The 13964-nt window shown below is 37.9% G+C and overlaps 1 protein-coding gene across 2 annotated transcripts in view; it reads left to right on the top strand.

The window, feature by feature from the left end:
- The first annotated feature begins 3723 nt into the window (after positions 1-3723).
- Positions 3724-13964, top strand: part of LOC134205534 (netrin-B) — a 219727-nt gene continuing 209486 nt past the window's right edge. Inside the window, exon 1 of one of the 2 annotated variants that reach the window (XM_062680828.1) lies at positions 3724-5810. In XM_062680828.1, the coding sequence (XP_062536812.1) occupies positions 4661-5810 (1150 nt within the window). In that variant the 5' untranslated portion in view covers positions 3724-4660. The remainder of the gene's footprint in view (positions 5811-13964) is intronic. The other variant, XM_062680827.1, reaches the window with a different exon arrangement.

The raw sequence follows: 13964 nt of genomic DNA, 5'->3' as shown, positions 1-13964 counted from the left end.
CACACGACCTTCCTTCTGCCAAGCTCCCGTATGAAGGGGGAGGAAAGAATATCAGTACGGGAGCTTGGCAGAAGGAAGGTCGTGTGATATGTGCCATCACAAATATTGCCCTCCGCTCGCTTTCAAATCGACTTCTATAAAAACATTCTTCATGCCTGCCGTATCCTAACGGAACTATCAATTCTATACTTTCGTCTCTAATTCTATCATGAACATGTGCGTCTAAGTTTGGAAGATGATATTAGCATTTCCATATCATTGTAAATCGTTTAACTTCACGTAGAAGTAAAACACACAAAATCATTAATTTAGTAAAATTTTATTAACAAATGGCGAAAAGGCTCAAAAACTTGCTCAGCAGTTTGAGAGTGCCCATAATTTTAGTCTAGGTCTCACTAGTCCAATTGAGGATCAGGTTACACGGAGCTTCGAAGACATTCTCAATCAAGATAATGTTTTTGACCCTTCGTTGGGAACTAATTTGGATGAACTGAGATCTATTACTAGAAAATTTAAAAATATGAAAGCACCATTTTCTACATACTTATCAAAAAACTTCCTGAGAGCTCTTTATCCGTTTTGGTTAATTTATTTAACAAATGTTTTCAATTGGCATACTTCCCAGATAAATGGAAAAACGCCAAAGTTGTTCCAATTTTGAAGCCGGACAAAAATCCAGCTGAGGCTTCTAGTTATCGCCCAATCAGTTTGCTTTGAAGCAAACTGTTTGAAAAGATTATTTTGAATAGAATGATGGTTCATATTAATGACAATTCTATTTTTGCTGATGAGCAATTTGGTTTTCGCCATGGGCATTCAACCACCCATCAGTTATTAAGAGTTACGAATTTAATTCGGCTCAACAAATCTGAAGGATATTCGACTGGAGTTGCTCTTCTTGATATAGAGAAAGCATTTGACAGTGTTTGGCATGAAGGTTTGATTGTAAAATTGATGAATTTTAATTTTCCTCTGTACATTATTAAACTGATCCAAAATTATTTATCAGATCGCTCACTGCAGGTAAACTATAAGAATTCCAAATCTTTCCCTCTGATATGTGGCTGAAACCCGTAGCAGAGTCTGGTCCTGGTCGTTCGGCTTAGCAATTCTTCTTCAGTCATACGTAACCATATCTACCAATGAACATTTAGCCGTAACTTTTAGACGTATAGCTCAATCCTGGTTTTATCTTCATTCCGTCTATACAAAGAACTACCACGACTTCTTGTGGTGAAAAATTTTGAACTTTCAATTTCACTTGTTCCAGGATGGCTTTGTTCAGTCCTGGGACAATTTCAATATCTTTTGTCCAGTTTTTGATTGTTCGTTTGCTAGGTAAGCACATAATTTTAGATTTTTGCATCATTCGATAAACACTGGTCCGCACAGGCAGGTAGATAACGCGAATCTCTTTATGTCTGCGTTGTATCTTCTCCCTTTAGTCTTCCTCGTTGAGTTCTCCAAGCTGTTATAAATAGCTGAATTATGTCTAAGCTTTGCAAACAAAGTTTTATCAGAACAAGAACATTTTCGGATTTGTTTGAGCTGATCATCTAGACTTTTCACTTTTTCTCGTTGGGATTGTATTTTCATCAACCTTCTGTGACATTTCCTTTTGCATGCACGAAGTTGTTCCTTTAATTGTATGACCTCAGCTTTAAGCTCAGAGTTTTTATCTTTCTCTACTTGTAGGTCAGTGGTCCTTTATATTCTTCGTCACAAGCATTACCATTGTTGTTGCTGATCATTATATTGTCGACCATATCGGCACTTGCTGAATCCTTGAACAGCCCCTTCTCATGTTCTGGCGATGCAACACAGTCGGCTTCAATAGGCTTCACGCAAAACTGCAAAACTTGTTTTAGTGTTTTCAGGATTTTCGTTATCATCCAGGTATTCAATGTTGCAATAATGCTCCGCCACTGGTTCGTCCAGGTGTTGTTCTCTTCCAGAATTACACTGGCAGTTGAGTTCCATTGATGGATCATGAAATGACGGAACTGCACCAGCTCTCAATCTGCAAGATATTGTTGATTTATTCTGATTACACAGATTTAATTCATATTTGAATTTTGCACAGTTTATCTTACCCTTTATCAGGTCTAGCTGGATCGCGCAATGAATCAACAGAAAGGTGATCTGAGCAAATGCCGGAGTGCTGTAACTCCACATTTGATCAATATATTCTGCAGATCCGGTGAACGACATTAATTGAGCAAATATTTGAAAGCCGTGTCCATACTAAGCGCTAATACTTACGTTCCAATGATGCTATGAATCTTGTAGAACGATTTACCAATATTACGAACGTTGTTGCTGAAACAATTACGAACTTCGCAAGATCGACCCATTTTTGAAATATTCAAAACGATTATACCAAGTGCGAAAGATTCTGGTTGATCAAGATGGCCGCCTCGTAAACGTCAATTCTGACCTAGGTGTCATTTCGCATTGACATTTGCGATCACTAGACTTTTGAATTGACCGTGGTCAATGTCTGATATTAAAATTCACGTCAGTTTGTTGGTGATATAACACCCAGTGGTTCAGTGAAGAATTTTTCGATCACGAATAGTTTCCTCTAGACGATTGACGTCGCTAATCGCAGGGGCACGAAAGCCCCTATAATATCTCAACTTAACTTTTCTTATATTCTCTTCAATGGTAAAAACCAGAAAAGTATTTTTGTAAGAATGTAGTGTTTTTAACATGAAAATCATCCCAGGACAGCTTGTTAGTCGTCGACTTAACGCAACCCTTACGACCACAGGTCTAGTATCTAGGCTGTAGTTCCTCTGAGGGATACTTTTATAAGTAAACGATATCGTTCCATGGTCATTTTTTCGCAAATCATGTTCCTCCTAATCACTCCATTTTACTTGCTGCGCATCTCACTTTCATGTTTCCGTCGAGTTATTACACCTTCTTTTATCACTATCCAGAACCATTTTCACCGGGTTATAACTATATAATCAACAAAATAAACATAAGACATTCTTGTACACAAAGAAAGATTTTTTTTCAAATATTTTCATAAAAGCTCTTGCACCGAGTGATTGAATTTTCCCATGTCGATCAATTTGCTACCGATTTATTGCAATGAATACGAAATCATCATGCAAGGTTCACGTTTGGGGTAAAACTATATTTCTCTCTTTCTTGCATGTCTTGCGTTACAATATTATTTTCACAACAGCACAGAATGATGAGCAAGTGTTCTCACTAACCGGTGTAGCATCTCGCTACTCACTAATTATTTGTCGCTCTCAGGCATGATTACTTGAAATCGCTCTTTCTCACGGAACTCACTCTCCCACGGATTTTCTCCATCTCTGATACTCTCCGCAGCGGAATTCTCACAGTTAAAACGAACCGCCACAAGAGGGTGCGGGAATATGAAAACAAAAACATCCAGTCTTTTAGCGGCACATAAAAGAGCAGATTGTTGGCTCGTTCCGTTCGCCTACCTCTATGCTCCTGCAAGCAATCTGTGCACTGAACGATGTATGCAGACAGTATCGGTCATGATACATCACGAGAGACGCGTCCTCTCAACGAGGATAGATCTCGAGAGTCAAAAATTACTCTCCCTCAATTTCATGATAAAGAAGCTGCGGGAAAATTCTGACCGACTACAACTCGATTCCCTCCCACACCCAGCCGATCCCACACCGAGCCTGCTTTTCGCAACTCAACACGCAAATTTCCCTTTTTCGAACCTGTAGAGCTCATCTCTCTAGGTTTTTCATCCACTCCACTGCTGGCAGATGGTTTTCTGCTTTGTGCGCGTTTTGGTCCCGAATCTGTGGCGGTGGAGTGCAAGAACTTACTGATATTCAGTCAGCATTCATCCTCAGCTAGCAATCGTTCGCTGCAGCTGGTTTTCGTCCTCGCAAAACTGAAGACTGCTATAGTCTGTAGTCACGGCTTAACAGGTTGCCCGAAGGCTACTCGCGTAATTCTGACCTGTTCAACGGCGGTCCTTGGACTTCCGAAGCGTGGGTTGAACGGGTTTCACTCTTCCTCGCCTCTCACGTGTACCGCATCAGTTTCGCTTCTTCTGTATGTTTTGCAGACAAAGTGTCGTCACATTGCGCGCCTCGTATTCCTCACGTCGGTCGTCGGTGGCGGCAATTCAATTCTTCAGACGTTTGTTTTGATCGCTCGTTTCGCTTTCGGTGCCCGGGTCCGTGTGATTTCCGAGTGACATTGCGGTGCTGCTGATGCCCAAATGAATCATGTAGAAGGGAAAGTACCCGAGGGGATAGTGAAGAAGACGTCTTCTTCACCGTTCAATGAATAATGTGAAACACGTGTTAATGGTGTGAAATTTAGAATGTGGTAATAAGATAATTGAAAACTACTGTTCTGCTGCTGTAGTGGCACGTCGTGAATCGGGAGAGCAATAAGTAAAACCAGTGAATAATTAGTTACGCGAGTATTTTCCCTTCAAGGGAAACTCGTGTTACATTGGGGTTCTGTCGGTCAGAATACTGAAGTGGTGTGAAGCCGCCCACGCGCGGAAAGTGTATTAATTAAAATTCCGTGTACGGTCCGGACCAACGCCTGGCCAGGCTACAATAGCAATTAATTAAAATTTCATGAGGAAAACAGATTTTTGCCACCACCGCACTGGATAGAGGTAATTTGTGGAACAATGAAGTGGTACATATTGGTCAGCATTGTTTGGTGGGTTACTTTCCTGCTTGTTGTGGTGCTGGCAGTGGCCTCGCCTGATGGATACCTGAAAATGTTCCCAGTGCAGTCGCAATTCGATCCGTGTTACGATGAAGACAGATCAAGGCGCTGTGTTCCGGACTTTGTGAATGCTGCATTTGGCATGCCCATAGTAGCTACATCCACTTGTGGGTTACGAGGTCCAGAAGAAGTCTGTGATAGTCAAGAGCTTCGAGGGCCCTGCCATCAATGTGACGATAGTATCCCTAGAAAACGTTTTCCTGCTTCTGCTTTAACAGATGTTAACAACTCGAACAATGTTACCTGTTGGAGATCTGAAGCTATTCCCACACCGATGGGTTTAAATGAACCTCCAGATAATGTCACACTGACTTTATCACTCGGCAAGAAATACGAACTAACCTATGTCAGTCTCACATTCTGCCCAGGTGCTGTCAAACCAGATTCTATCGCTATATATAAAAGTGCCGACTTCGGAAAATCGTGGCAGCCGTTCCAGTTTTACAGTTCCCAGTGTCGTAAAGTTTACGCTCGACCTAATCGGGCAACCATTACAAAAGCTAATGAGCAGGAAGCTCGATGCACAGATGCCCACCGCCACATGGGGGAATCAACAGGAATACAAGGCTCGAGAATAGCTTTTAGCACCTTGGAAGGTCGCCCGTCTGCTTCAGATTTCGACTCCTCACCAGTACTCCAGGATTGGGTCACTGCTACCGATATACGCGTAGTTTTTCATCGCTTACAGATGCCACAAGAGTCTATAGAGGATTTATTCCTGCTCGGTTCACCGCAGGTGCCACCCTCATTCCGACAGAAGAAAACATCTTTCGGATACAATGGAATCGATAACTACGAGACTACCGACTCGACGGTTGCAGCTCCAACCATTCCTGCGCTGACACATCACTACGCAGTTTCGGATTTCGCCGTGGGCGGACGGTGCAAGTGCAATGGACATGCTTCCAGGTGTGTTTTGGGACGCGATGATGATTTGGCGTGCGATTGCAAACACAATACTGCCGGCAGAGATTGCGAACGCTGCAAACCGTTCCACTTTGATCGCCCTTGGGGGCGAGCCAATGCACGAGACTCGAATGAATGTAAAGGTGAGTTTAATTAGCTTCTAACCATTATGTTATATAAAATGAGCAAAATTATTAATAGGAAACTTTTATGATGTGTGGAATGGGGAATTAGATATCATCCGTTTGTACACCCAACTAGCTGATACAAGATTTTCTTACGATTCAGCGGACCAAAATTCGTATTTCCATTATGATGATTGATGATATCAACGATATTTAACAATATAATAGGACTGCGAAAAAGATGTCAGAAAACTGTGTAGAAATCCAGATTACGACGTGTCTAGTGTCTTGCAACATGTACATATGTATCAGCAACCGTTCACCAAATAACAATTAACGGACATGCTTTTGTTGCAAACATGATTTTGGGTTGATCAAAAAATTGCAACTTGTAGTCTTTTTTAATGACCATATTAATCACACGACCCATGAAAAAAAGCCACAACCCATCGTCAAAAACTAAGAGCATACAAAAAACTATCGTCCTGATATTCCAGACTGAGAAAGCTAACTTCCGAGTGTTACATATTCTTCATCAAAAAATAAAAACTGCAAATAAAAAAAATCATGGTGGAATCCCTAATGATACAAAATTTTCCATAAACATAAGAAAACTTTTTCAAAAACAAAAAAAATATTAGCAATTTTAAGCGTAGAAATTAATCGATATAGCATATTTCTAACATACCCCTCTTTTTTTGCTGAAAAATAATTATTTAAAACTTGCCAGAAAAAATAAAAGAAAAATATGAAAGCAAAAAACCTTAGTTTTTTCCATGGATGACTCCTTTTTCAAACAGTTTTATAATTCATGAAAAAGTGTTCTCAATTCTATTCTTCTTTCCTATTTTGTTTAGAAAATTTCTTATTTTTTATTGTGTTTTTCTGATTTTTTATGAAATTTTTTTAATTTTTGTGGAAAAAATATATTAGTTTCTATATATTTTTTTTAATTCAATGCAATTTGTTTATTGCATTGTATTATTATATTGACTTCTTTTTGAACATTTTGCATTTTTGTTATAGGAATTTTAATTTCTTTATTTTATTTTTTTCTGTGGTTGCATTTTATTCGTTTAAAATGGCTAATAGATTTTTAATTTTTGGAAAATTACTTCATATTTATGGATTTTTGCAGTATTTAAGGAACTTCCATATTAATTTATTGCTTCCAAAAAAAGTTTCTAATTCTTTATGGAAATTTTACTTTGCTTCAACACATCAAAACTATTGTATTTCAGTCATCATCGCTAGTTTATTTCCGAATTTAGTTCAACAGGTGAGATTTAATGATCAGAGAAGTATTGAACCAAGTTCCACTTTGCCAAGAGATGGTGCTATGAAAGCTAGGTGCATAACGAATTATTCTTCCAAGTAATTTAGTGGGAAACAGAAATAATTTCAATGTTTGTTTCGACCTTGAGCATGAGCAGCATGAGCATGAGCATGATTGACCGCCCACGGTTGCTACTCCGTTATTGCCAGGTCAGCTGTAATTACACAGAGAACCAACAGATGATGTTTGGGACTAACATCATCCTCCTTGGGGCCCTCCTTAGCCGTGCGGTAAGACGCGCGGCTACAAAGCAAGACCATGCTGAGGGTGGCTGGGTTCGATTCCCAGTGCCGGTCTAGGCAATTTTCGGATTGGAAATTGTCTCAACTTCCCTGGGCATAAAAGTATCATCGTGTTAGCCTCATGATATACGAATGCAAAAATGGTAATCTGGCTTAGAAACCTCGCAGTTAATAACTGTGGAAGTGCTTAATGAACACTAAGCTGCGAGGCGGCTCTGTCCCAGAATGGGGATGTAATGCCAATAAGAAGAAGAAGATCATCCTCAATGTGTAAGAACTGGTGACCCAAATATTAAGCAATACCGGCACCGGCCGTGTCCGAATGCAGGTCAATTAAGGATTGGGTAGGAGAATGTTGACGTGATACTCACTTTGATGGAAGCCGACGAGTCATCTGCACTTCCACGAGAAATCACTGGGATGTTGGATACATGGGCATGGTATTGTAGCAGGGTTCGTTTTGGTAAACGGTTTGCCATGTGAAGCGTGTAGTTTGATGAATTTAAAACAAAAACACAATCGAACGCGCACTAATTAATCGACTTATCAAACGCACCTAGCAGAACAAAATATTTCGATGATCGCGCGATCGCTCTGCGTACTAATACAAACACGATAGAACACGCACAACATTCTTATTTGTTAATTAATTTAATTACCCGCACAACGCAGAGCAGTATCTCAATGATCACGCGATCGTTCTGCTAATAAAATGAAATACGATCGGACGCGCACTAATATTTCATTTGCTAATTAATTTATTCACCCATACAAAGCAGAAAAAAAAATTCGCGGATCACGTGATCGTTCTGTATTTGTTAATTAATTTACTCTTTCAATTTGATTTAAGAACATAATATGAATTAAGTGCATAATGTCAATACAGTCAAATCGAGTCGATGTTCTTTGGCTCGATATCGACTCATGGAAGCAAATTATTTCACCAAATTCTGGTGGTATTTGAAAAGCTATGAAAAATCAGGTTAACCAGGAAATTAAAGAATACCAACCGTGTAAAAAATATATTGGGTGTATTGACAGGAAGAGTCATTCTTAATTCGATAAGAACCTTATTTTGAAGATCAATAACATGCAACGAACCCGCTCCAATTAAGGTCATTAGTTGCTATATGAGATTGAACAATTCTCTATATACGGTTTCTTACCATTTTACCATTCTACCCATTCCCGGCCTAACACGCGTACGTCGGCAATATTTAATTGATATTTATGACAGGAAGTAGCTTTTCCTGAATGTTTTGGGCAGTGTTATACTGCAATGTGGTTCAATTCTGCTTAAAAATAGCTATCCTTGCATAATATCGTGTAAAAACGCTTTTATTTGATTTAAACTAACGAGGTGTAGAGATGTCGAAAATTATTCGATTACTTCGATTAATCGATTCATCGTTGTGATAATCGATTAATTTTGAATCGATTATTACCCCACGATTAATCGATTCAATAATCGAGAGGAATCGTGAGTAATCGATTAGTTACTAATCGATTAATCAGAATTTTACGACATCATAAGGATGTCGAAAATTAATTGATTATTTCGATTAATCGATTCATCGTTGTGATAATCGATTAATTTTGAATCGATTACTATACAATGATTAATCGATTCAATAATCGACAAGAATCAAGAGTAATCGATTAGTAACTAATCGATTAATCGGGATTTTACGACATCTCTAACGAGGTGTAGCACATATTTCAGTCACAGCGACTGCTTCTGCAGCATACCTCAATTCGATTCCCGGCATAAGCGATTTTCACTCAATCTCTCAACATATAAATCTCTCATTCTCTCTAGGGACGATAGAAAATGCGACGACAACGTGATGCCAGATGATATTATTCACAATAGTTTTTATTTGGTTGAGAAGATACACTCACTCATACAAATTCCTTCCAATCACTTGAAAATAATTTTTTTTTTACTTTTTGAAATCGAGAGAATTATAAATAACATGATAGCGTCAACATATAAGACAGTTTTCCTCTTAACGATGAAGGATTATTTTCATACTAAAAAAGGTTCCTGGCCTTTTGGTGATTTTTTGTTCGGCTCGAGGATACATTTTTAAACAACAACAGTAAGGTCGTCCTCAGCGTCTCGTACTTGACTCGAGGACGACCCCACTGTTGAGGTCGAAACACGTATCCGTCGAGGCACAACTAAGTGGTGGAACCAAATGAGACTGCACAAACTCGTTTTATGACAAGTGAGTTAATAGTTAATAAATAAATAGTTAATGAGTTAAGCTTGAAGCAATAATTGTATCGAGCACTGTGACGATTTTCAGGTAGGTGTTTATTTGATGATACCATCTTGTAAAAGTGGAAAGATTCACTCCGGCTCAGTGGTGTTGCAACGAAGTGCGAAGATATCTACATTTTTGTTTTCTATAATTGGTTCAATTATGAGTAAAATAAATAATTAAAAATATTGAGAGATAATTGGGAAACTTTTTTTAAATTATCATTCGTAAACCTACGGCTTCCAACTAGTATAAATCATAAGTTTTATGTGCAGTGAGCCGGGAATCGTATCCATAGGCCCAAGTAGTGATTTACCTCATAATTTCTTGGCCTCGGGAGTCGGTTTAGTTATATGCTGTTATATGTAGTTATATACAGTGTACCGAATTAACTATAAGAAATTCAATAAAAAATTGACGAAAACACAAGCAACATTATTATTATACATAACACAACATACAGCAACATTGGTTTGATCTCACCGAGTTTTCCTTCTACAACCACTTCCTGTGCGAGGCAATTCTGCTCATAAGCCGTAGTTAATCAGTCATTGCCTGGATTAGAGTCACATATTGAGAACTTGAACCTGGCGATGGCGATGAATTCTTCGTAATATTTGAAGAATAGGTCAACGAAAAACATCTCCATTTTCCTTGAAATATTATTTTCACTTCACACTAGAGCACTCGCGGAAAAAAAACGGAAAAATGACGGATGAAAATAAATTCGCGTTCATTTCACATCATCACCTACTTCGATCTGTGTCTCAATGTTTGTTTCGACCTTGAGAAGAAAAACTCAAAGCTGCAGTCCAATCGGGTTGAAAGCAAAGGTGACGTAGGACTACGTAGCTGAAAGGCTGTATGTAATGGATAAGTAGACCATGCGTTGCTTATGGGTTGGTAGTAAATGTAACCGTATGTCAATTATTACATCGCGGCACTTTCTATATGATTGTATTGAATTGACACATCCTATAGGGTACTGTTGGTGAAGGTAGCACCAATAGTGGAGGTAGAGGGGTTCAATGATATTTTTCGTAATTGTACTCTTCACGATGGTTTCCCGACCAACCATTTCTTCAATTTTCTTCAAAATTCTTCATATAGGTCTTTGAAGGTTTTCATATCAACCGTCGACATGAAGAATTTTAAATCAGTCAAAAGTCAAAACACGCAAAATTGTTATCGATCTTTTCCAAAATATCGATATCAATTGATACTACCAAAAAGATATATTTTTTCAGACTTCTACTTTATCGACCTGTCAAAATTATCAACAAAAATTTAAAAAATGATTCTTCAGAGGTTCACGCTTACATTTTTTTCTATTTATTTGCTTAATCGGGAATCGAACCTGAAGAAATGATGATGCTATAAATTTGCCCAGAGAATTTAGCCACTAGCCTACAATGAAGTGATGACTGTAAGTAGCTAAATTTTATTAACATTCTAAGCCTTGAAGTTATCATTCGAATATCACTTGCATATAGAGGAATTATTTCCCCCTTTAAACCATTTCCATATTCGTTTTATTTAGGTACCTAAATGCAAACATATAAAACGTAAACTGTGGTTAATTTGTACGTCGTATATTGGATCTATAATATGGCTTTTATAATTGAAACCCGAATGTCGTTCCATTCAACATTCGTTCAAATCATTTTTTAGAAAATTTAATTTCTAGGATATAAACAAACCGCAAAATGTTCATCGATGTTTTGGTATCCAACGATATGAATCGATGAACTAAAAAGTGATGAAGGTGCAGCGATGTTCAACAGTAACATTCGTTGTCAAAATGTATCATAACGTTGAGATCGTACTTTATCAGAAATCTGATAACGTTTCATGAATAATCATATCGTTATTACAATTTATTTAGTGGTAAAGATTAAGCGATGTTCATATTCGAAATACTTTGTCAAAGTATATCATTGCGTTGATACTTTACATGAACTGTGATAAAGAATAATTAAGATTTTTATCATTTTTGTGAATAATTTACTGTAAAGAAACACCGACAAAATCATTTAATTTAAGATAAATAACTTTGAAGGAGTTTGACGAATGGTTGGCCGGGTTCATATGATGCGTCGTCCTATAAATATTCTGTTAAATTCATCATACCTGAAAATTTTGTTTGGAAAACTATTGAAAAGATTTTCCCTAATAAAATTAACTCCCTTGTACCAATAGTGCCAAGTCTCAAAAGAAATTAATGGATAGCACCACTATGGGAACCATAGCTAATGTTTACTACCACTAAAGAAACTGCAAACCTATTAATGGTTTAATCAATTTTTGGCAGTTGGTAATTATTGATGTTAAATAGCAACAATCCCATTTTTTTCCATTTTTCCATCGCTTTATTTGGCCTAATAATCGACTTTTTAAAAAATATTTTCTTTTGCAAAAAATATGATTATGAATACCTTTAATGTTGGTACTCTTACCCTATCCAAGCGACTGAAACATCACGTGAAATTTTCTGAAAATCTTCGGACATTGGGTTTATTGATGTTTATCCAGCTTTTTACGCTGGCCATAAATCAACTATGGTAATAAAGATTTGACACTAGCTGTGTACAATTCTTATGGCACAATTATTGTTGCCTAGGTTTCATTCTAAATTGTTTACGAGGCGAAAATTTTCTGCAAGTTTATTTGGAAACGTATCCTAAGCGGAACCTAACAAGCCGTCCTTAATTAATTAATAAGTTTGGCATGTATTAATCTATTCTTTTGTTATTTTAGGTATACTACTTCAGCAATATTGTCTCACTGGTTGGGTATATAACTCGTAAGGTCAAGGATTTGGGATCTCGAGGTCGTTTGAAGTAGACTTGTCTCACATCTCAAATTAAGGATACGTTCATTGGACGAGAACTGTTTTACGATACACTTAATTTGTCATTGGTGTTTCGCTGGCGTTTTACTGGAAAAGCGTTACCTGACGGCCCGCTCAAGGTAGCTCCACATCTTAAAGCTGGTCCACGAATTTTATTCCAATGTATTTTGAAAGGGGCGGGATGCACGTAATACCGCCACGGAAAATTAAAATCCCAATCCCATTTAAAATACATGGGGACCAAAATCCGGTAAAAAATGTCCCGAAGTGTGCACACCTTTAGGGCTATGGTCTCTAAATAAACTACCACTTTGAACTAATTCACGTGGGTTTATTCATGAGGTTTTGTGGTGAGTTGTAGTAGAACGGCAAGGAACTGGAGATTGTTTGAGCCTAACCAATTATGAATGCTGAAATATGGTTGGTCAAGCTATAGTATACCAACTATTCCCATGTCATTAAGATAGATATACATCCATGGTGTTCTCGTTCATGCCTTCCTAAGCTACTGGTAATGGACTAAATAGGTCCTCAGAGATTATTAAAATTAATAATTATGGTCTATGCCGTATCCTTTCACTACAAGCTTGTTTTAAAAGTTGGATCTTGAGCTTATTTCAGCGAGTTTGTCAGAATGTCCCCCAGTTGTATAGTAACAGCTTCCGAAAGACGTTCAAGTTCAGAGGTAACACTAGTACTGGATAACTCCAATCTACAAAGTGAAACGGAAAAACGGTAGGCTGTCTTTATCAATATGATTTTTTCTAGTCTGAAATGAAGTTAGTCATCTAAAATCAGGGATCTTTAAAAAACGCAGAGGGGTGGTGGAACCCAATTCCAAATAACTGAAATTTGTGGATATTCTTTTACAACCGAAAAAAAATGGAAAGTATAGTCACTGTTTTCAGTCAGACTGTTTTGGCACTCAATCCAGATCTTTGAGCAGCCATATGAATATCTTCTTTCTCTGCATTTAGGTACTCTGACTTTTCTTTGCCCTTACGGTAAATCCACAATATAAAAGTTTAACTTTAACTCCATTTATTTCACCATGCTCCGGCTAACCTGGCTCCGGCTCAAGCTTCGAATGATCATCGATCTAAAAAATAAACAGTCAATACGTGGCAAAATATAAAAAATATGAATTGTGTGTGTGTGTCATCCTCTATCCCTCACCCAGCTGGGGGCGTTGTCAAGTAGTAACACGAATAATTTGATCAGATCTCATGCTCCGTAATGGTGCCCTTCTTGTTACGAAGACTAGTACTACAAAAAGGATTCACTTCTGAAGAAAGATAAGTTTCTTTCAGAAAGTGTAGGGAATGGGATGTACTAGTTGTTCATAACAGGTACAGCAAAACTTCACAAGGACGCCCTTATTCGTACTATCTACTCAGGGAATAGAAGGTCTAGAAGAGCCACCGTTGCTAACCAAAGCGTGAACCGAATACCTGGGACTCCCACAATATCCGCGGC

This window comes from Armigeres subalbatus, chromosome 1 (assembly GCF_024139115.2).
Source record: "Armigeres subalbatus isolate Guangzhou_Male chromosome 1, GZ_Asu_2, whole genome shotgun sequence".
NCBI classification, from domain to species: domain Eukaryota; kingdom Metazoa; phylum Arthropoda; class Insecta; order Diptera; family Culicidae; genus Armigeres; species Armigeres subalbatus.
This window is presented reverse-complemented; position numbering and strand designations above follow the sequence as displayed.